This window comes from Vicugna pacos, chromosome 32 (assembly GCF_048564905.1).
Source record: "Vicugna pacos chromosome 32, VicPac4, whole genome shotgun sequence".
Taxonomy (NCBI): domain Eukaryota; kingdom Metazoa; phylum Chordata; class Mammalia; order Artiodactyla; family Camelidae; genus Vicugna; species Vicugna pacos.
In genome coordinates this window covers 3,490,620-3,512,730 of record NC_133018.1, presented here as the reverse complement: position 1 = coordinate 3,512,730, position 22,111 = coordinate 3,490,620, and the positions used below count along the sequence as shown (strand labels likewise).

At 57.1% G+C, this 22,111-nt stretch overlaps 1 non-coding gene and 4 gene segments (V, D, J or C); all 5 read left to right on the top strand.

Annotated features, from left to right (window-relative positions):
- Nucleotides 1-1,794: 1,794 nt before the first annotated feature.
- Nucleotides 1,795-5,278, top strand: LOC140690828 (immunoglobulin lambda constant 3-like). The segment is given in 3 exon segments: nucleotides 1,795-1,809; nucleotides 3,449-3,500; nucleotides 4,806-5,278. Coding segments are annotated over 3 exon segments (384 nt in total).
- Nucleotides 5,279-7,478: 2,200 nt separating this feature from the next.
- On the top strand, nucleotides 7,479-10,962 carry LOC116279045 (immunoglobulin lambda constant 3-like). The segment is given in 3 exon segments: nucleotides 7,479-7,493; nucleotides 9,133-9,184; nucleotides 10,490-10,962. Coding segments are annotated over 3 exon segments (384 nt in total).
- Nucleotides 10,963-14,681: 3,719 nt separating this feature from the next.
- On the top strand, nucleotides 14,682-16,646 carry LOC102536418 (immunoglobulin lambda constant 3-like). The segment is given in 2 exon segments: nucleotides 14,682-14,868; nucleotides 16,174-16,646. Coding segments are annotated over 2 exon segments (504 nt in total).
- Nucleotides 16,647-18,543: 1,897 nt separating this feature from the next.
- TRNAD-AUC (transfer RNA aspartic acid (anticodon AUC)) lies at nucleotides 18,544-18,616 on the top strand. Its single transcript has one exon. It is a non-coding gene; the product is annotated as a tRNA-Asp (tRNA).
- A 1,563-nt stretch (nucleotides 18,617-20,179) lies between these two features.
- Nucleotides 20,180-22,088, top strand: LOC140690827 (immunoglobulin lambda constant 3-like). The segment is given in 3 exon segments: nucleotides 20,180-20,206; nucleotides 20,342-20,393; nucleotides 21,637-22,088. Coding segments are annotated over 3 exon segments (396 nt in total).
- Nucleotides 22,089-22,111: the final 23 nt, after the last annotated feature.

The window sequence follows — 22,111 nt, the reverse complement described above, 5'->3', positions numbered from 1 at the left end:
GTGCCATCACCCTATATGGAGGGGAGGGGACACGGGGAAGCTGAGTCTTTGGGAAAGGACACCGCCTGAGCACCAAAAAAGCATCCAGTGATGCTCCCAAGGAGAGAGAATCACTGGAACTCGCCAATAGAGTCAGACTCAGTCAGATCAGCTCAAGGCAGGGTACGTGTGGCCTGTGGGCTACAGCAAGGTCAAGTTTCCCTCACAAGTCAGCACCCCTAGTTCCCTGCCCAGGGACCCTCCCCCCATCCATCTCCAGGGCTCACCCCAGTGCACCTCCAGCTGAGACACTCAGTCGGGCACTCACTCACGGTCTGAGACAAGCACGGTCACCCTCTGGAAGGTGAAGGCCTAGGCTCTGTCATCCACAGGACCCCTCGCCTCGCAGCCCCCTGTCGATACCTCCAGCTCCTCTGGGATGGGGAGCTGCCTTCACCAGAGCTGCCAGGCAGCCGAGACAGCTCAGCGACAGAGCCTGCAGGGACAGGGGACTCTAGGGCATTGGTGAGGCAGAGGACAGGACCCCTTTGGAGCTTCCGCCCAGGTACCCCAGCCCCAGAGCACAGACTAGGAGGTGAAAGAGGCGAGGGGTCCTCGTGGCCCACAGCAGCTGCCTGACCCCATTTCCTGGATGGGAACACTAAGACCCCAAGGGAGGAGGGGACCACCTAGGTCTCCCTCGTCTCAGTGGCCCTGCTGGGTACAATGCTTCCAGCCGCCCCGCCCCCCCCACGCCCCGAGCTACGGCCACCCCTCATACAACACCCCTCGGTGTTGTTACCAGTTTTCACTCTGAAGAACTGAGGTCACAAAACGAGAAGACAGAGGAGTAAAATGACCCCCGGGTTCCGGTCAACCAGGCCCCAGAATCATCAATTCACCACTGATGCTGACCTCACCTCCCCACACCAGAGCAAACCCTCCCTGACGCAGGCCGTTCCAGCACATTCTACGTCATGTCTTTTCTCTGTAAATATTTCATTTGTGCCCTGGAAGGAAAGGACCAAAAATACACCTCAATATCATTATCAAACCCAAACACAGAATATAAAAACAAATATATGCACTGAAACTATGCTGGACGCCAGAAATTGACACAGCACTGTAAACTGACCATCCCTCAAAAAAGATAAAATAAAATGTGTAAGAAAGGAAATGCATATGTAAAGTATAAAGTCATGTACAAAATGTAAAAAATAAACTGAATATCAGGAAAAAAGAAGGTTCTTTTCACACTTGAAATAGTAAACTGGTGTTCGGTTATTTCATAAAATGTAAAAAATAAAAACCAAACAGAAATTGGCCTCAGTTCCTTAGTATCACAAAAACAATCGGGGGGAGGGCGTAGCTCAATGGGTAGAGTGCAGCTCTGTACGCAGGAGGTCGTGGGTTCCACCCCCAGTACCTCCACTAAGTAAGTAAATAAATAAACCTAATTACTTCCTCCCTCAAAAAAATAACAAAAGCAAAATCGCTTTCAGGTGACATGCCTCGCAGTCGTCACAAGTGTGTGGAATTGGTTGTGTTTTAGGTGCTGTGTGATGTTATGGTTCTTCGGGTCCTTTCTATGAGGGTTGGAAGAGTGTGGCTCGGCGATCGATGTGTGGTGGGCCTGGTGGCTCCGTCAGGCTCTTCCAAATCACTCTAGTTTTCCTTGCAGGGCGGGGGCTCCAGGAGCTCAGCTGCTGCTCCCGGACTCCGCCAGGGTCGGGGTTCGGCCCCCGGCCTCCCTGGGCTGTACCTGAGTGGTTCTCTCTGCTTCGTGTGCCTGCAGATGGTTCTGAGGTGCAAAAGATGAAGCGGGGTCAGGTGTGACCTTTGGGCGAGACCATTGCTAGGACAGTTGGCTGCTTCCATCCAAGGTGTCCTTCTGGGGTCACAGGTCATTTAGTAAAATTATCTTCCTTTGATGCGCAAATTCCAGGTCCATCAGGTGGGATGGGAGGCCGGGTGCAATGTTCCGGTTCTGCGCTCCTTCCTCCGCTGAGGCTGCCATTTGCCCACAGAGGGAGGCCCTTCAGATGCTCTTTACTGCTCTGGGGTCAGGTCCAGCTGCAGTGAATACAGAGATACGTTTGGTGTTCTGGTTTTGTTGTTGTTGTTGTTGTTGTTTTTCTTTTCTTTAAATTATAACTGTATTATTTAATTTTTTTAACTTGGGGGGAGGTAATTAGGTTCATTTATTTGGAGAGGAGGTACTGGGGATTGAACCCAGCGCCTCGTGCACGGCGCTACCTCTTGAGCGATACCCTCACCCCGGGTTTGCTCTTTCTTTAATGGAGCGGTTTACCAAACGGTGACTGGTCCCTGCCGTCTTCTGAAAGTTAACAACCAACACTAGGGTACATGGATTTGATGTGTTCGGATCCATTGTGCTTCTATTTTCGTTCAAACACTTTTTAGTGAAGTGTAGTCAGTTCCCAATGTTCAGTCCATTTCTGGTGCACGGCATGTTTCACTCACTCATATCCACACATAGATCTGCTTTCATGCTCCTCTCCTTACAGGTTACTATAAGGTACTGAATACAGCTCCCCGTGCTGTTCCCTTGATGATCCCGGTGTCCCACCTGTGCCCATGGGAGCCTGCATGGGGAGCCCCAGGGCCTCGGGCACCGCCTGGGGAGACCGCCACACACCCCCCTGCTTTCTGCTGTGACAGTCTGTTGTGGGCCCATCTTGTGCCTTTCCAGCCTCCGGCCTGGGATGGGCCGTTTCTCCCATCGACCGGATTCTCTCTAGTGAGGTGGTATTTCGGGAACACAGTGGAGGCGCTCACTTATGTCTCCCCTTTGAATCAAATGCTCCCAGACACAAAGATCACATGAGACGCTGAGGGGTGTCAGGGAAACTGTGGCGTCCTCCCTGCAGGTGCAGGCTGGCCTTCCCTACTGGCACCAGCCCAGGCCTCCCGACAGAAGCCCATCCAATGCAGGAGAACCCCAGGGAGGTCGGGCCGAGACCCAGGGAGCCCAGCTGGGGTGACAGCGAAGCCTCTTACGGTCAGTTCACTCCAGGGCAGCCTGCCCTTTCTGTGGGTGGCCTGGGGACACCCGAGATCACCTCCTGCCCTCCGTCTGTGGTCTCGCCAAGGGATCAGGATTCTGTCAACCCTAGGTAGGAAAGAAGCCCCAGCCCTTCCAGAGAACTCCACTCCTTAGGGAGGCAAATGCCCTCCCGTGGTGTCCTTCCCGTTCCTGGGCGACAGTGGTTCACGGGAAAACCATGTCCAACACGCCGACCCCCTTTGGGATCCTGCCTTTCCAAGAGTGTGACTGCTGGGCACCGGGTCCCTGTCACGTTCTGCCCCTGGGATGGGCAGGGCAGGCACGGGGACCCCTGCAGAGCAGCCACCAGCCTGGGGCAGTGGCCCGACTTCCTCCATCTCAGCTGCAGGTGGGGGGCTGGGGGTGGGGCAGGGGCGTCCCAGGGAGGGGTTTTTGTTCAAGCCTGTGTCACTGTGTGCTGTGTTCGGCGGAGGGACCCATCTGACCGTCCTGGGTGAGTCTCCTCTTCCCCCCACCCCCGATTTCCCGGCTCTCCCCAAACTTTGGGCAATTTCCTGCTGTTCTGCTCTTTTCTGGGCCTTGTGTCGGCCTCGGGTCCGGCTTTCAAGCAGGAGCCCAGCCCCTGGGGCCCGACCTCTTCCCCAGCCTGTCAGACCCTCCTGCTCACCTCTGCGCTCGCAGCAGCCCTTCCCCTCTGACCCAAGGATCACCTGCTGCCTCTGTCCGTCTGCCAGGGCCAGGCTGGCCCCTAGACTCGCTCCGCTCTGTCCTGCCCCATCGGGGCTCCAGGTGGACCCGCTTTGTCTCTGGGGGTACTCGGGGCCTCCTTCTCAAGGGGAAGGAGGGAACAGACAACTGAGGGGGGACCGTGTGGAGACATGAGAGGGGCCCGGATCCCTCAGGGCCGAGGCTGGAGAACAAGTCACAGGTTCAGGAACGGCCACAGGGCTGTGGGTCTAGGGATCCAGGGTCAGGGACGCGCAGGGGTGCAGGGCTCCGCCAGGTCTCTGTGGGGCTGTCACAGACAGAGCCCTGCGCCGGCCTCGGCCTCAGGGGAGCTGCACAAAGGAAATCAGGAGAGAGGAGACGGCTCTGAAACCCAGGAAGCTGTCCTCAGAGGACAGCTCTGAGGGGCTGGCTGGGCTCCTGGGTCTCGGCAGCACAGGGCCCCTTGCACGTGAACCCTCCTGTGAGAAAGGCAGACTCCCAGCACTGGGCCTCTGCTGATACGACCAGCTGGCCAGGGAGGACGACAAAAAGGACTTGGCACTTAAGAAGGGGACCGGCAGAGGAACGCTCTCTGATCAGCAAAGCTCCTACCCTATCAGACAGGCTGCAGGGGAGACAGATTAGCGTAAAAACAGACCCCTTTGGGAAAACAGCCGAGGTCCCAAGAGCAAGACTATCGGGTCCAAAACGTCCCGAGATCAGCTCCACGGGACGCCAGAGAGCTCACGTCACCCACTTTCAAGACAGACAGCCCGCCCCAAACAGACATCTTCCGAAGCTCAGGAGGAGGCAGGACAGGGGGTGAGGGTCAGATGTCTGTGTGGGAGACCAGGGCCCAGACGGGGTCTCAGGACAGCGATGGCAGGTGTTCAGGCTCAGGGTTTCCTAAGGAAATGGGGAGAGGATGGAGGACCACCCTCCTTGGCAGGGACCCTCAAACTCAGTTTGGTCTCTGAACTAGGGGTCCTCCTGGGTCCTCAGCAGCCCCTGTCCCACTTTGAGACACAGGTCAGAAGCTCCCAGGACAGGCACCGGGCGTCTGACCTCCTGCCCCTCCCCCGCTTTGCAGGTCAGCCCAAGGCCGCACCCTCGGTCACTCTGTTCCCGCCGTCCTCTGAGGAGCTCACCGCCAACAAGGCCACCCTGGTGTGTCTGATCAGTGACTTCTACCCGGGCAGCGTGACGGTGGCCTGGAAGCAAGATGGCACCACCGTCACGCAGGGCGTGGAGACCACCAAGCCCTCGAAGCAGAGCAACAACAAGTACGCGGCCAGCAGCTACCTGAGCCTGTCGCCCAGCACGTGGAAGTCGCACAGCAGCTACAGCTGTCAGGTCACGCACGAGGCGGGCACCGTGGAGAAGACGGTGTCCCCCTCCCAGTGTTAGGCCCCCGGGCCCCCACCCTCGGGGGCTTCCTCACCCAGACCCCCCTCCCCACTCTCCATGGACCCCTGAGCCTCTGCCCAGGTCAGCTCAGACCAGGCGGGTCTCATCCCGCCCTGTTCCTGCTCCTCCTTAATAAAGACCTTGTCATTTATCATCTGACATGTCTGATGTGCACTCTGTGTCTGGCCGTGTCTCTGGGTTAAGGGTCAGTGACTACAGGAAGGGACAGTTGGTGACATGAGATTCCATGTACCTGACGTCCCCCCAACCTGTCCCCCAGGGACCAGGGAGCTCTGAGTGCTGGTGGGAGCCGTGACCCAGAACAGAGCATTGTTGTGTGGTGCCAGCCCCTGGGGTGCAGTCCTTGTGCCCTGGGAAGGGAGAAGGGCCAGTGAGAGGGACATGGGACAGTTCTGGGGGAACAAGGAGAGGAGGAGGGATCCCAGGGAAGGCTGAGACGCAGAAGGTCAGTTGTGTGACCCTACTTGGGACCTCAGGCATGAAGAGTCTGGACACGTGAAGTCAGGTCAGGGACGGAGTTAGTCTATGGTGGGGTGTGGATGGAGCAGGTGCCATCACCCTATATGGAGGGGAGGGGACACGGGGAAGCTGAGTCTTTGGGAAAGGACACCGCCTGAGCACCAAAAAAGCATCCAGTGATGCTCCCAAGGAGAGAGAATCACTGGAACTCGCCAATAGAGTCAGACTCAGTCAGATCAGCTCAAGGCAGGGTACGTGTGGCCTGTGGGCTACAGCAAGGTCAAGTTTCCCTCACAAGTCAGCACCCCTAGTTCCCTGCCCAGGGACCCTCCCCCCATCCATCTCCAGGGCTCACCCCAGTGCACCTCCAGCTGAGACACTCAGTCGGGCACTCACTCACGGTCTGAGACAAGCACGGTCACCCTCTGGAAGGTGAAGGCCTAGGCTCTGTCATCCACAGGACCCCTCGCCTCGCAGCCCCCTGTCGATACCTCCAGCTCCTCTGGGATGGGGAGCTGCCTTCACCAGAGCTGCCAGGCAGCCGAGACAGCTCAGCGACAGAGCCTGCAGGGACAGAGGACTCTAGGGCATTGGTGAGGCAGAGGACAGGACCCCTTTGGAGCTTCCGCCCAGGTACCCCAGCCCCAGAGCACAGACTAGGAGGTGAAAGAGGCGAGGGGTCCTCGTGGCCCACAGCAGCTGCCTGACCCCATTTCCTGGATGGGAACACTAAGACCCCAAGGGAGGAGGGGACCACCTAGGTCTCCCTCGTCTCAGTGGCCCTGCTGGGTACAATGCTTCCAGCCGCCCCGCCCCGAGCGACGGCCACCCCTCATACAACACCCCTCGGTGTTGTTACCAGTTTTCACTCTGAAGAACTGAGGTCACAAAACGAGAAGACAGAGGAGTAAAATGACCCCCGGGTTCCGGTCAACCAGGCCCCAAAATCATCAATTCACCACTGATGCTGACCTCACCTCCCCACACCAGCGCAAACCCTCCCTGACGCAGGCCGTTCCAGCACATTCTACGTCATGTCTTTTCTCTGTAAATATTTCATTTGTGCCCTGGAAGGAAAGGACCAAAAATACACCTCAATATCATTATCAAACCCAAACACAGAATATAAAAACAAATATATGCACTGAAACTATGCTGGACACCAGAAATTGACACAGCACTGTAAACTGACCATCCCTCAAAAAAGATAAAATAAAATGTGTAAGAAAGGAAATGCATATGTAAAGTATAAAGTAATGTACAAAATGTAAAAAATAAACTAAATATCAGGAAAAAAGAAGGTTCTTTTCACACTTGAAATAGTAAACTGGTGTTCGGTTATTTCATAAAATGTAAAAAATAAAAACCAAACAGAAATTGGCCTCAGTTCCTTAGTATCACAAAAACAATCGGGGGGAGGGCGTAGCTCAATGGGTAGAGTGCAGCTCTGTACGCAGGAGGTCGTGGGTTCCACCCCCAGTACCTCCACTAAGTAAGTAAATAAATAAACCTAATTACTTCCTCCCTCAAAAAAATAACAAAAGCAAAATCGCTTTCAGGTGACATGCCTCGCAGTCGTCACAAGTGTGTGGAATTGGTTGTGTTTTAGGTGCTGTGTGATGTTATGGTTCTTCGGGTCCTTTCTATGAGGGTTGGAAGGGTGTGGCTCGGCGATCGATGGTTGTGTCGTGGGCCTGGTGGCTCCGTCAGGCTCTTCCAAATCACTCTAGTTTTCCTTGCAGGGCGGGGGCTCCAGGAGCTCAGCTGCTGCTCCCGGACTCCGCCAGGGTCGGGGTTCGGCCCCCGGCCTCCCTGGGCTGTACCTGAGTGGTTCTCTCTGCTTCGTGTGCCTGCAGATGGTTCTGAGGTGCAAAAGATGAAGCGGGGTCAGGTGTGACCTTTGGGCGAGACCGTTGCTAGGACAGTTGGCTGCTTCCATCCAAGGTGTCCTTCTGGGGTCACAGGTCATTTAGTAAAATTATCTTCCTTTGACGCGCAAATTCCAGGTCCATCAGGTGGGATGGGAGGCCGGGTGCAATGTTCCGGTTCTGCGCTCCTTCCTCCGCTGAGGCTGCCATTTGCCCACAGAGGGAGGCCCTTCAGATGCTCTTTACTGCTCTGGGGTCAGGTCCAGCTGCAGTGAATACAGAGATACGTTTGGTGTTCTGGTTTTGTTGTTGTTGTTGTTGTTGTTTTTCTTTTCTTTAAATTATAACTGTATTATTTAATTTTTTTAACTTGGGGGGAGGTAATTAGGTTCATTTATTTGGAGAGGAGGTACTGGGGATTGAACCCAGCGCCTCGTGCACGGCGCTACCTCTTGAGCGATACCCTCACCCCGGGTTTGCTCTTTCTTTAATGGAGCGGTTTACCAAACGGTGACTGGTCCCTGCCGTCTTCTGAAAGTTAACAACCAACACTAGGGTACATGGATTTGATGTGTTCGGATCCATTGTGCTTCTATTTTCGTTCAAACACTTTTTAGTGAAGTGTAGTCAGTTCCCAATGTTCAGTCCATTTCTGGTGCACGGCATGTTTCACTCACTCATATCCACACATAGATCTGCTTTCATGCTCCTCTCCTTACAGGTTACTATAAGGTACTGAATACAGCTCCCCGTGCTGTTCCCTTGATGATCCCGGTGTCCCACCTGTGCCCATGGGAGCCTGCATGGGGAGCCCCAGGGCCTCGGGCACCGCCTGGGGAGACCGCCACACACCCCCCTGCTTTCTGCTGTGACAGTCTGTTGTGGGCCCATCTTGTGCCTTTCCAGCCTCCGGCCTGGAATGGGCCGTTTCTCCCATCGACCGGATTCTCTCTAGTGAGGTGGTATTTCGGGAACACAGTGGAGGCGCTCACTTATATCTCCCCTTTGAATCAAATGCTCCCAGACACAAAGATCACATGAGACGCTGAGGGGTGTCAGGGAAACTGTGGCGTCCTCCCTGCAGGTGCAGGCTGGCCTTCCCTACTGGCACCAGCCCAGGCCTCCCGACAGAAGCCCATCCAATGCAGGAGAACCCCAGGGAGGTCGGGCCGAGACCCAGGGAGCCCAGCTGGGGTGACAGCGAAGCCTCTTACGGTCAGTTCACTCCAGGGCAGCCTGCCCTTTCTGTGGGTGGCCTGGGGACACCCGAGATCACCTCCTGCCCTCCGTCTGTGGTCTCACCAAGGGATCAGGATTCTGTCAACCCTAGGTAGAAAAGAAGCCCCAGTCCTTCCAGAGAACTCCACTCCTTAGGGAGGCAAATGCCCTCCCGTGGTGTCCTTCCCATTCCTGGGCGACAGCGGTTCACGGGAAAACCATGTCCAACACGCCGACCCCCTTTGGGATCCTGCCTTTCCAAGAGTGTGACTGCTGGGCACCGGGTCCCTGTCACGTTCTGCCCCTGGGATGGGCAGGGCAGGCACGGGGACCCCTGCAGAGCAGCCACCAGCCTGGGGCAGTGGCCCGACTTCCTCCATCTCAGCTGCAGGTGGGGGGCTGGGGGTGGGGCAGGGGCGTCCCAGGGAGGGGTTTTTGTTCAAGCCTGTGTCACTGTGTGCTGTGTTCGGCGGAGGGACCCATCTGACCGTCCTGGGTGAGTCTCCTCTTCCCCCCACCCCCGATTTCCCTGCTCTCCCCAAACTTTGGGCAATTTCCTGCTGTTCTGCTCTTTTCTGGGCCTTGTGTCGGCCTCGGGTCCGGCTTTCAAGCAGGAGCCCAGCCCCTGGGGCCCGACCTCTTCCCCAGCCTGTCAGACCCTCCTGCTCACCTCTGCGCTCGCAGCAGCCCTTCCCCTCTGACCCAAGGATCACCTGCTGCCTCTGTCCGTCTGCCAGGGCCAGGCTGGCCCTTAGACTCGCTCCGCTCTGTCCTGCCCCATCGGGGCTCCAGGTGGACCCGCTTTGTCTCTGGGGGTACTCGGGGCCTCCTTCTCAAGGGGAAGGAGGGAACAGACAACTGAGGGGGGACCGTGTGGAGACATGAGAGGGGCCCGGATCCCTCAGGGCCGAGGCTGGAGAACAAGTCACAGGTTCAGGAACGGCCACAGGGCTGTGGGTCTAGGGATCCAGGGTCAGGGACGCGCAGGGGTGCAGGGCTCCGCCAGGTCTCTGTGGGGCTGTCACAGACAGAGCCCTGCGCCGGCCTCGGCCTCAGGGGAGCTGCACAAAGGAAATCAGGAGAGAGGAGACGGCTCTGAAACCCAGGAAGCTGTCCTCAGAGGACAGCTCTGAGGGGCTGGCTGGGCTCCTGGGTCTCGGCAGCACAGGGCCCCTTGCACGTGAACCCTCCTGTGAGAAAGGCAGACTCCCAGCACTGGGCCTCTGCTGATACGACCAGCTGGCCAGGGAGGACGACAAAAAGGACTTGGCACTTAAGAAGGGGACCGGCAGAGGAACGCTCTCTGATCAGCAAAGCTCCTACCCTATCAGACAGGCTGCAGGGGAGACAGATTAGCGTAAAAACAGACCCCTTTGGGAAAACAGCCGAGGTCCCAAGAGCAAGACTATCGGGTCCAAAACGTCCCGAGATCAGCTCCACGGGACGCCAGAGAGCTCACGTCACCCACTTTCAAGACAGACAGCCCGCCCCAAACAGACATCTTCCGAAGCTCAGGAGGAGGCAGGACAGGGGGTGAGGGTCAGATGTCTGTGTGGGAGACCAGGGCCCAGACGGGGTCTCAGGACAGCGATGGCAGGTGTTCAGGCTCAGGGTTTCCTAAGGAAATGGGGAGAGGATGGAGGACCACCCTCCTTGGCAGGGACCCTCAAACTCAGTTTGGTCTCTGAACTAGGGGTCCTCCTGGGTCCTCAGCAGCCCCTGTCCCACTTTGAGACACAGGTCAGAAGCTCCCAGGACAGGCACCGGGCGTCTGACCTCCTGCCCCTCCCCCGCTTTGCAGGTCAGCCCAAGGCCGCACCCTCGGTCACTCTGTTCCCGCCGTCCTCTGAGGAGCTCACCGCCAACAAGGCCACCCTGGTGTGTCTGATCAGTGACTTCTACCCGGGCAGCGTGACGGTGGCCTGGAAGCAAGATGGCACCACCGTCACGCAGGGCGTGGAGACCACCAAGCCCTCGAAGCAGAGCAACAACAAGTACGCGGCCAGCAGCTACCTGAGCCTGTCGCCCAGCACGTGGAAGTCGCACAGCAGCTACAGCTGTCAGGTCACGCACGAGGCGGGCACCGTGGAGAAGACGGTGTCCCCCTCCCAGTGTTAGGCCCCCGGGCCCCCACCCTCGGGGGCTTCCTCACCCAGACCCCCCTCCCCACTCTCCATGGACCCCTGAGCCTCTGCCCAGGTCAGCTCAGACCAGGCGGGTCTCATCCCGCCCTGTTCCTGCTCCTCCTTAATAAAGACCTTGTCATTTATCATCTGACATGTCTGATGTGCACTCTGTGTCTGGCCGTGTCTCTGGGTTAAGGGTCAGTGACTACAGGAAGGGACAGTTGGTGACATGAGATTCCATGTACCTGACGTCCCCCCAACCTGTCCCCCAGGGACCAGGGAGCTCTGAGTGCTGGTGGGAGCCGTGACCCAGAACAGAGCATTGTTGTGTGGTGCCAGCCCCTGGGGTGCAGTCCTTGTGCCCTGGGAAGGGAGAAGGGCCAGTGAGAGGGACATGGGACAGTTCTGGGGGAACAAGGAGAGGAGGAGGGATCCCAGGGAAGGCTGAGACGCAGAAGGTCAGTTGTGTGACCCTACTTGGGACCTCAGGCATGAAGAGTCTGGACACGTGAAGTCAGGTCAGGGACGGAGTTAGTCTATGGTGGGGTGTGGATGGAGCAGGTGCCATCACCCTATATGGAGGGGAGGGGACACGGGGAAGCTGAGTCTTTGGGAAAGGACACCGCCTGAGCACCAAAAAAGCATCCAGTGATGCTCCCAAGGAGAGAGAATCACTGGAACTCGCCAATAGAGTCAGACTCAGTCAGATCAGCTCAAGGCAGGGTACGTGTGGCCTGTGGGCTACAGCAAGGTCAAGTTTCCCTCACAAGTCAGCACCCCTAGTTCCCTGCCCAGGGACCCTCCCCCCATCCATCTCCAGGGCTCACCCCAGTGCACCTCCAGCTGAGACACTCAGTCGGGCACTCACTCACGGTCTGAGACAAGCACGGTCACCCTCTGGAAGGTGAAGGCCTAGGCTCTGTCATCCACAGGACCCCTCGCCTCGCAGCCCCCTGTCGATACCTCCAGCTCCTCTGGGATGGGGAGCTGCCTTCACCAGAGCTGCCAGGCAGCCGAGACAGCTCAGCGACAGAGCCTGCAGGGACAGAGGACTCTAGGGCATTGGTGAGGCAGAGGACAGGACCCCTTTGGAGCTTCCGCCCAGGTACCCCAGCCCCAGAGCACAGACTAGGAGGTGAAAGAGGCGAGGGGTCCTCGTGGCCCACAGCAGCTGCCTGACCCCATTTCCTGGATGGGAACACTAAGACCCCAAGGGAGGAGGGGACCACCTAGGTCTCCCTCGTCTCAGTGGCCCTGCTGGGTACAATGCTTCCAGCCGCCCCGCCCCGAGCGACGGCCACCCCTCATACAACACCCCTCGGTGTTGTTACCAGTTTTCACTCTGAAGAACTGAGGTCACAAAACGAGAAGACAGAGGAGTAAAATGACCCCCGGGTTCCGGTCAACCAGGCCCCAAAATCATCAATTCACCACTGATGCTGACCTCACCTCCCCACACCAGCGCAAACCCTCCCTGACGCAGGCCGTTCCAGCACATTCTACGTCATGTCTTTTCTCTGTAAATATTTCATTTGTGCCCTGGAAGGAAAGGACCAAAAATACACCTCAATATCATTATCAAACCCAAACACAGAATATAAAAACAAATATATGCACTGAAACTATGCTGGACACCAGAAATTGGCACAGCACTGTAAACTGACCATCCCTCAAAAAAGATAAAATAAGATGTGTAAGAAAGGAAATGCATATGTAAAGTATAAAGTAATGTACAAAATGTAAAAAATAAACTGAATATCAGGAAAAAAGAAGGTTCTTTTCACACTTGAAATAGTAAACTGGTGTTCGGTTATTTCATAAAATGTAAAAAATAAAAACCAAACAGAAATTGGCCTCAGTTCCTTAGTATCACAAAAACAATCGGGGGGAGGGCGTAGCTCAATGGGTAGAGTGCAGCTCTGTACGCAGGAGGTCGTGGGTTCCACCCCCAGTACCTCCACTAAGTAAGTAAATAAATAAACCTAATTACTTCCTCCCTCAAAAAAATAACAAAAGCAAAATCGCTTTCAGGTGACATGCCTCGCAGTCGTCACAAGTGTGTGGAATTGGTTGTGTTTTAGGTGCTGTGTGATGTTATGGTTCTTCGGGTCCTTTCTATGAGGGTTGGAAGGGTGTGGCTCGGCGATCGATGGTTGTGTCGTGGGCCTGGTGGCTCCGTCAGGCTCTTCCAAATCACTCTAGTTTTCCTTGCAGGGCGGGGGCTCCAGGAGCTCAGCTGCTGCTCCCGGACTCCGCCAGGGTCGGGGTTCGGCCCCCGGCCTCCCTGGGCTGTACCTGAGTGGTTCTCTCTGCTTCGTGTGCCTGCAGATGGTTCTGAGGTGCAAAAGATGAAGCGGGGTCAGGTGTGACCTTTGGGCGAGACCGTTGCTAGGACAGTTGGCTGCTTCCATCCAAGGTGTCCTTCTGGGGTCACAGGTCATTTAGTAAAATTATCTTCCTTTGACGCGCAAATTCCAGGTCCATCAGGTGGGATGGGAGGCCGGGTGCAATGTTCCGGTTCTGCGCTCCTTCCTCCGCTGAGGCTGCCATTTGCCCACAGAGGGAGGCCCTTCAGATGCTCTTTACTGCTCTGGGGTCAGGTCCAGCTGCAGTGAATACAGAGATACGTTTGGTGTTCTGGTTTTGTTGTTGTTGTTGTTGTTGTTTTTCTTTTCTTTAAATTATAACTGTATTATTTAATTTTTTTAACTTGGGGGGAGGTAATTAGGTTCATTTATTTGGAGAGGAGGTACTGGGGATTGAACCCAGCGCCTCGTGCACGGCGCTACCTCTTGAGCGATACCCTCACCCCGGGTTTGCTCTTTCTTTAATGGAGCGGTTTACCAAACGGTGACTGGTCCCTGCCGTCTTCTGAAAGTTAACAACCAACACTAGGGTACATGGATTTGATGTGTTCGGATCCATTGTGCTTCTATTTTCGTTCAAACACTTTTTAGTGAAGTGTAGTCAGTTCCCAATGTTCAGTCCATTTCTGGTGCACGGCATGTTTCACTCACTCATATCCACACATAGATCTGCTTTCATGCTCCTCTCCTTACAGGTTACTATAAGGTACTGAATACAGCTCCCCGTGCTGTTCCCTTGATGATCCCGGTGTCCCACCTGTGCCCATGGGAGCCTGCATGGGGAGCCCCAGGGCCTCGGGCACCGCCTGGGGAGACCGCCACACACCCCCCTGCTTTCTGCTGTGACAGTCTGTTGTGGGCCCATCTTGTGCCTTTCCAGCCTCCGGCCTGGAATGGGCCGTTTCTCCCATCGACCGGATTCTCTCTAGTGAGGTGGTATTTCGGGAACACAGTGGAGGCGCTCACTTATATCTCCCCTTTGAATCAAATGCTCCCAGACACAAAGATCACATGAGACGCTGAGGGGTGTCAGGGAAACTGTGGCGTCCTCCCTGCAGGTGCAGGCTGGCCTTCCCTACTGGCACCAGCCCAGGCCTCCCGACAGAAGCCCATCCAATGCAGGAGAACCCCAGGGAGGTCGGGCCGAGACCCAGGGAGCCCAGCTGGGGTGACAGCGAAGCCTCTTACGGTCAGTTCACTCCAGGGCAGCCTGCCCTTTCTGTGGGTGGCCTGGGGACACCCGAGATCACCTCCTGCCCTCCGTCTGTGGTCTCGCCAAGGGATCAGGATTCTGTCAACCCTACGTAGGAAAGAAGCCCCAGCCCTTCCAGAGAACTCCACTCCTTAGGGAGGCAAATGCCCTCCCGTGGTGTCCTTCCCATTCCTGGGCGACAGCGGTTCACGGGAAAACCATGTCCAACACGCCGACCCCCTTTGGGATCCTGCCTTTCCAAGAGTGTGACTGCTGGGCACCGGGTCCCTGTCACGTTCTGCCCCTGGGATGGGCAGGGCAGGCACGGGGACCCCTGCAGAGCAGCCACCAGCCTGGGGCAGTGGCCCAACTTCCTCCATCTCAGCTGCAGGTGGGGGGCTGGGGGTGGGGCAGGGGCGTCCCAGGGAGGGGTTTTTGTTCAAGCCTGTGTCACTGTGTGCTGTGTTCGGCGGAGGGACCCATCTGACCGTCCTGGGTGAGTCTCCTCTTCCCCCCACCCCCGATTTCCCGGCTCTCCCCAAACTTTGGGCAATTTCCTGCTGTTCTGCTCTTTTCTGGGCCTTGTGTCGGCCTCGGGTCAGGCTTTCAAGCAGGAGCCCAGCCCCTGGGGCCCGACCTCTTCCCCAGCCTGTCAGACCCTCCTGCTCACCTCTGCGCTCGCAGCAGCCCTTCCCCTCTGACCCAAGGATCACCTGCTGCCTCTGTCCGTCTGCCAGGGCCAGGCTGGCCCTTAGACTCGCTCCGCTCTGTCCTGCCCCATCGGGGCTCCAGGTGGACCCGCTTTGTCTCTGGGGGTACTCGGGGCCTCCTTCTCAAGGGGAAGGAGGGAACAGACAACTGAGGGGGGACCGTGTGGAGACATGAGAGGGGCCCGGATCCCTCAGGGCCGAGGCTGGAGAACAAGTCACAGGTTCAGGAACGGCCACAGGGCTGTGGGTCTAGGGATCCAGGGTCAGGGACGCGCAGGGGTGCAGGGCTCCGCCAGGTCTCTGTGGGGCTGTCACAGACAGAGCCCTGCGCCGGCCTCGGCCTCAGGGGAGCTGCACAAAGGAAATCAGGAGAGAGGAGACGGCTCTGAAACCCAGGAAGCTGTCCTCAGAGGACAGCTCTGAGGGGCTGGCTGGGCTCCTGGGTCTCGGCAGCACAGGGCCCCTTGCACGTGAACCCTCCTGTGAGAAAGGCAGACTCCCAGCACTGGGCCTCTGCTGATACGACCAGCTGGCCAGGGAGGACGACAAAAAGGACTTGGCACTTAAGAAGGGGACCGGCAGAGGAACGCTCTCTGATCAGCAAAGCTCCTACCCTATCAGACAGGCTGCAGGGGAGACAGATTAGCGTAGAAACAGACCCCTTTGGGAAAACAGCCGAGGTCCCAAGAGCAAGACTATCGGGTCCAAAACGTCCCGAGATCAGCTCCACAGGACGCCAGAGAGCTCACGTCACCCACTTTCAAGACAGACAGCCCGCCCCAAACAGACATCTTCCGAAGCTCAGGAGGAGGCAGGACAGGGGGTGAGGGTCAGATGTCTGTGTGGGAGACCAGGGCCCAGACGGGGTCTCAGGACAGCGATGGCAGGTGTTCAGGCTCAGGGTTTCCTAAGGAAATGGGGAGAGGATGGAGGACCACCCTCCTTGGCAGGGACCCTCAAACTCAGTTTGGTCTCTGAACTAGGGGTCCTCCTGGGTCCTCAGCAGCCCCTGTCCCACTTTGAGACACAGGTCAGAAGCTCCCAGGACAGGCACCGGGCGTCTGACCTCCTGCCCCTCCCCCGCTTTGCAGGTCAGCCCAAGGCCGCACCCTCGGTCACTCTGTTCCCGCCGTCCTCTGAGGAGCTCACCGCCAACAAGGCCACCCTGGTGTGTCTGATCAGTGACTTCTACCCGGGCAGCGTGACGGTGGCCTGGAAGCAAGATGGCACCACCGTCACGCAGGGCGTGGAGACCACCAAGCCCTCGAAGCAGAGCAACAACAAGTACGCGGCCAGCAGCTACCTGAGCCTGTCGCCCAGCACGTGGAAGTCGCACAGCAGCTACAGCTGTCAGGTCACGCACGAGGCGGGCACCGTGGAGAAGACGGTGTCCCCCTCCCAGTGTTAGGCCCCCGGGCCCCCACCCTCGGGGGCTTCCTCACCCAGACCCCCCTCCCCACTCTCCATGGACCCCTGAGCCTCTGCCCAGGTCAGCTCAGACCAGGCGGGTCTCATCCCGCCCTGTTCCTGCTCCTCCTTAATAAAGACCTTGTCATTTATCATCTGACATGTCTGATGTGCACTCTGTGTCTGGCCGTGTCTCTGGGTTAAGGGTCAGTGACTACAGGAAGGGACAGTTGGTGACATGAGATTCCATGTACCTGACGTCCCCCCAACCTGTCCCCCAGGGACCAGGGAGCTCTGAGTGCTGGTGGGAGCCGTGACCCAGAACAGAGCATTGTTGTGCGGTGCCAGCCCCTGGGGTGCAGTCCTTGTGCCCTGGGAAGGGAGAAGGGTCAGTGATTGGACAGGGGATGGCTTAGGGAATATCAGGTGTTCCAGGAGGTTCCTAGGAGGCAGCTGTGCACCAGAGGCAAGATTATAGGGCAAAGAAACCCTGAGACCTTGATCTCAGAGGAAAGGGGCTTGGACTTCCCTGTTTCATCAACGGACCCAGTGGGGACAGCTAATCCCAGGTGAGGTGTCCATGGCTTCACCATCACCTGGCTACCGTGGAAAGCTTTGACAAGTCATCACGCAAGGACATTTCTCAAACTGTTACAATGCGCTTCAGCTAAGTAAAGACACTGAGAAGGCCTGCAACAGAGAAACAGTTCAACAGCATATAGCCTAGCAGTTCTCCAATCACATTCACTCCTCCTTCTAACTCAGGGAGCCCCAGCAGACCCTCGAGGACAGTGCTGGTCCCCATCACTAGTGCTGGGACCTGCGGTGAGGCTGAGGCACAAGGAAGGTCAGCGTCTGTTCTGATGGGCCTGGTCAAGGTGGCTCAAGGGGACCCCAGCAGGAGGCTGGGACCTCAGTCATGAGGAGTGTGGGCATCTGAAGTCAGGTCCAGGAGAGCGTTAGTTTATGGTGGGATTATGGCTGGAGCAGGTGTGGTCATCCTGGGTTAGGGGCACATGGCCGAACTAGATGAACGGGAAAGGACATTGTCCTGGGCACCGGGTGGTCATCCAGTGGTGTCGGCAAAGGGCTTGTCAACCAGAATCCAGGAGTGGGGTTTGGCGAGGTCAGACTAGCGCAGGACAGGGTGACTGTGGCCTGAGGGCTACAGCAAGGTCAGACTTCCTGGGCACTTAGTGCAACCAGACCCCTGCCCACAGGCCCACTGGCTCACTGGGCTCAGCCTCCAGAGCACCTGTAGCCTGGAGTCAGAGACACAGTCCCTCCCAGGGCCCAAGGCAGGTGAGCTCGACACTGCCGAGGCATGCCCGGCCGGCTCGGTCAGCCCTCAGTGCCCGGGCTCCTTGGGCAGGACACGGGGCTACCAGCCTGCAAGGACAGAGGCCTCTGGGGCCACGCTGGGTCCCCCTTTGAGCTCGATCCCAGTCAACCCAGGAGGTGGAAGGCAGCTTTGGGGTCTATGTGTCCACAGCATCTGCCGGCACCCCCTGGAGAGAGCTGAAAGCTGAGAGCCTGCAGGGAAACCAGCCAGGCCTCCCTCATCACTGGCCCTGGGGGTTGAGTCCAGAATCCACCCCACCCTGAGCTCTAACTGCCCAGAAAGCAAGCCCTCTTCATTCTTACAAAGATGTAAAACACAAAATAAGGAGACAGGAGAGTCCCAACCCTCTGCTGCTATTAACCCAGGGCCAAAATCATCAACTCGCTGACGATGCTGACCGCACCCCCGACAACAGAACAGGCCCCCCTGATGCCATCCCTTGAGGCCAGTTCCAGACCATGTCATTTCTGCTGCAAATATTTTATTTGTGTCCTGGAAAGATAAGGACCTAAAAAATAACCACACTATCCCTACAAACAGGTGGAAGGAGCAATAATTGCTTCATATCAAAATACAGATAATCACGTGCTCATCAGAAGTTTCGGAAATATCTTAGCGTATTCATTCAGTTAATTTATGTTCATGTTGTTTTTTGCAGTTTTCGGTTTTGCTTATATGAGTATTAATCGTTGAAATTGTCCACAGGGAGAGGGGAGGCTGTAGCTCAGCGATAGAGCACAGGCTTATCATGCGTGAGGTCCTGGGTTCAATCCCCAGGACCTCCATTTAAGTAAAAAAATAAACCAAATTACCAACCCCCCTTTAAAAAAGAAAAAGAAGAAAACAGAAATTGTCCTTGGTGAGCATGATTTGTTAAGCCCCTTTGGATGTGTTTGAATCTTTTTATCGCAAGCTAGCCTCCGGATGCAGCCCAGGCCTCCCCAAACTGTAAGGGAGAATTTCTTTCTCTCTGTCTGGGTTTCCTACCCAGTGGCCCTTGGATAAAAGAACCATGTGGCTCAGGTGTTAGCAGGGCTCCTCCCCAGACGGTTGGCTATTCCATCCAAGGCAACTCCTTTGAGGCCTCTTTTTTCTGTGACGTTAACTGCCCTCGCATTCAGGGTCTTGAGGAAGAAATTCACAGTGGCGGTGCTGCAGCTCCGTCTGTCCCCCTGATTCTGGGAGGGCTGTCCTGTAGCCCGGAGGGGAGGGCCTTCAGCAGCTCCTTAGTCACCGCGAAGTCTGTTTCACTCTTTAGTAAAAAAGAAGAAATGTAAAGGGGATGGGGAGGGATAAACTGGGAGTTCGGGATTTGCAGATACACACCACTCTACATAAAATGGATAAACAACAAGGTCCTACTGTCCAGCCTGGGGAGCCACATTCAGCACCTTGTAATAGCTCCTAATGAAGAGGGGTACGTACACGCGTCACTGAACCGCTATGCTGTGCACCAGGCAGGAACACAGCTCTGCGAACCCACCACACTGCGATTTAAAAGGAAGAACAAATGTAGAATCTTCCTTTTTACTCCTCACTTTACAAAATGACGATCTGGTCACTGCCGGCCTCTGGGGATGACCACTGCTTAGGACCAGGGTCAACCGGGGTTACCTGACAGGGGGACTCTGCCACAGTTATGCTTCACTGATGAGGACAGTGGCCCACCTTTGCCCACTGGAAAGGCTTCGGGTGGCTCCTGCACTGACACTCGGAGGCCTCAGTGGCACCCTGACTTTTGGGTGACAACATACTCTAGATCTCCTCGTGCCTTCCCTGCCCCGGGCCAGGAACTGGCCACTGTTCCCAGTCACTTCGGGTGGGAGGTGGGATTTAGGGCCACATTCCGGGTGCTGTTCACACCTCCGTTTGAATGCAGCAGAGTGCAGTAATCCCACCACCACACCCTCCCCAGCGAGGTCCTCCCCAAGAGACCAGATCAGGGCAGCAGGGATGCTCCCAAGGTCACCCTGGAGGCCAGGCTGGTATTTCCTACAGGACCTGCCCAGACATCACTCAGGATATATGCCCAGTGAAGTTGGAGTGAGACCCTGGAGTCCAGTTGGGGTCAGTGGGAAGATTCCAATGGCTACTGTCCAACAGGGCAACCTGCCTGTCCCCAGTGGGGACACCCCAGCCCCATGGTCTCACCACGGATCAAGTTCTGTCACCTCATATACAAAAGACCTTCTGCTCCTTTATGGAATTTCACTCCTAAGTGACACAAATGCCTTCAGTAAATTCATTCCCAGTTCTGGCCAAGGTCATGGGAAAATGGGATCCAAGACACCAACCTCCCTCGGGAGCCCGGCTTTCCTGGGAGCCTGGGACTGAGCCCGAGGGGTCACATGTCCTGTTACATGCTGGGGTGGAGGGTGGGTGGGTGGGTGCGAGGCCGCCCCGCTGAGCAGCCACCAGCCTGGGGCAGTGGCCCGACTTCCTCCATCTCAGCTGCAGGTGGGGGGCTGGGGGTGGGGCAGGGGCGTCCCAGGGAGGGGTTTTTGTTCAAGCCTGTGTCACTGTGTGCTGTGTTCGGCGGAGGGACCCATCTGACCGTCCTGGGTGAGTCTCCTCTTCCCCCCACCCCCGATTTCCCTGCTCTCCCCAAACTTTGGGCAATTTCCTACTGTTCTGCTCTTTTCTGGGCCTTGTGTCGGCCTTGGGTCAGGCTTTCAAGCAGGAGCCCAGCCCCTGGGGCCCAACCTCTTCCCCAGCCTGTCAGACCCTCCTGCTCACCTCTGCGCTCGAAGCAGCCCTTCCCCTCTGACCCAAGGATCACCTGCTGCCTCTGTCCGTCTGCCAGGGCCAGGCTGGCCCCTAGACTCGCTCCGCTCAGTCCTGCCCCATCGGGGCTCCTGGTGGACCCGCTTTGTCTCTGGGGGTACTCGGGGCCTCCTTCTCAAGGGGAAGGAGGGAACAGACAACTGAGGGGGACCGTGTGGAGACATGAGAGGGGCCCAGATCCCTCAGGGCCGAGGCTGGAGAACAAGTCACAGTTTCAGGAACGGCCACAGGGCTGTGGGTCTAGGGATCCAGGGTCAGGAACGTGCCGGTGTGCAGGGCTCCACCAAGCCTCCTTAAGGCTACCCTGCAGATCCTGGGCCAGCCAGTGACCCCGGAAAACTGCAGGAGGGAGGCGAGAGATGGGGGAGGAGATGGAAGGACAGGGCCCGGGGTAGAGGGACTCCTGGTCCTGCAGGACACATGCCTCAGAAGGACGAATCCCTGACAGACAAACGGGAGGTACCAGGGCAGGAAACCTCCAACTGAACTCCAGAGCCAGAGGGGAACCCTCGCTCCAGTCTGCAGACGGGAGTACCCTAGTCAACAGAGATCGAACCCTAGCACAGAGGCTCCAGCGAGGACAGATTTGGGACAGACAGACCCCTTAGGGCAAGGCCAGAGCACATAGGTCAGAAGTGTTCCCAGACTGACTGCACAGGAGGTCAGAGAGTTCGTGTCATCCACTGTGGGGACAAAAAGCCAGCCAGTCCCACAGAGAACCCATCAAATATCAGAGAGAGACAGGACAGGAGGGTGAGGGTCAGATGTCTGTGTGGGAGACCAGGGCCCAGACGGGGTCTCAGGACAGCGATGGCAGGTGTTCAGGCTCAGGGTTTCCTAAGGAAATGGGGAGAGGATGGAGGACCACCCTCCTTGGCAGGGACCCTCAAACTCAGTTTGGTCTCTGAACTAGGGGTCCTCCTGGGTCCTCAGCAGCCCCTGTCCCACTTTGAGACACAGGTCAGAAGCTCCCAGGACAGGCACCGGGCGTCTGACCTCCTGCCCCTCCCCCGCTTTGCAGGTCAGCCCAAGGCCGCACCCTCGGTCACTCTGTTCCCGCCGTCCTCTGAGGAGCTCACCGCCAACAAGGCCACCCTGGTGTGTCTGATCAGTGACTTCTACCCGGGCAGCGTGACGGTGGCCTGGAAGCAAGATGGCACCACCGTCACGCAGGGCGTGGAGACCACCAAGCCCTCGAAGCAGAGCAACAACAAGTACGCGGCCAGCAGCTACCTGAGCCTGTCGCCCAGCACGTGGAAGTCGCACAGCAGCTACAGCTGTCAGGTCACGCACGAGGCGGGCACCGTGGAGAAGACGGTGTCCCCCTCCCAGTGTTAGGCCCCCGGGCCCTCACCCTCACGGGTCTGGAGACAAAGAACCCCCACCCTCGGGGGTCTGGAGACACAGGGCCCCCACCCTTGGGGGTCTGGAGACACAGGACCCCCGGGAGAGTCTCCCCTCCCACCCGGGGCTGCCCAGCCCTTCCTCCTGCACCA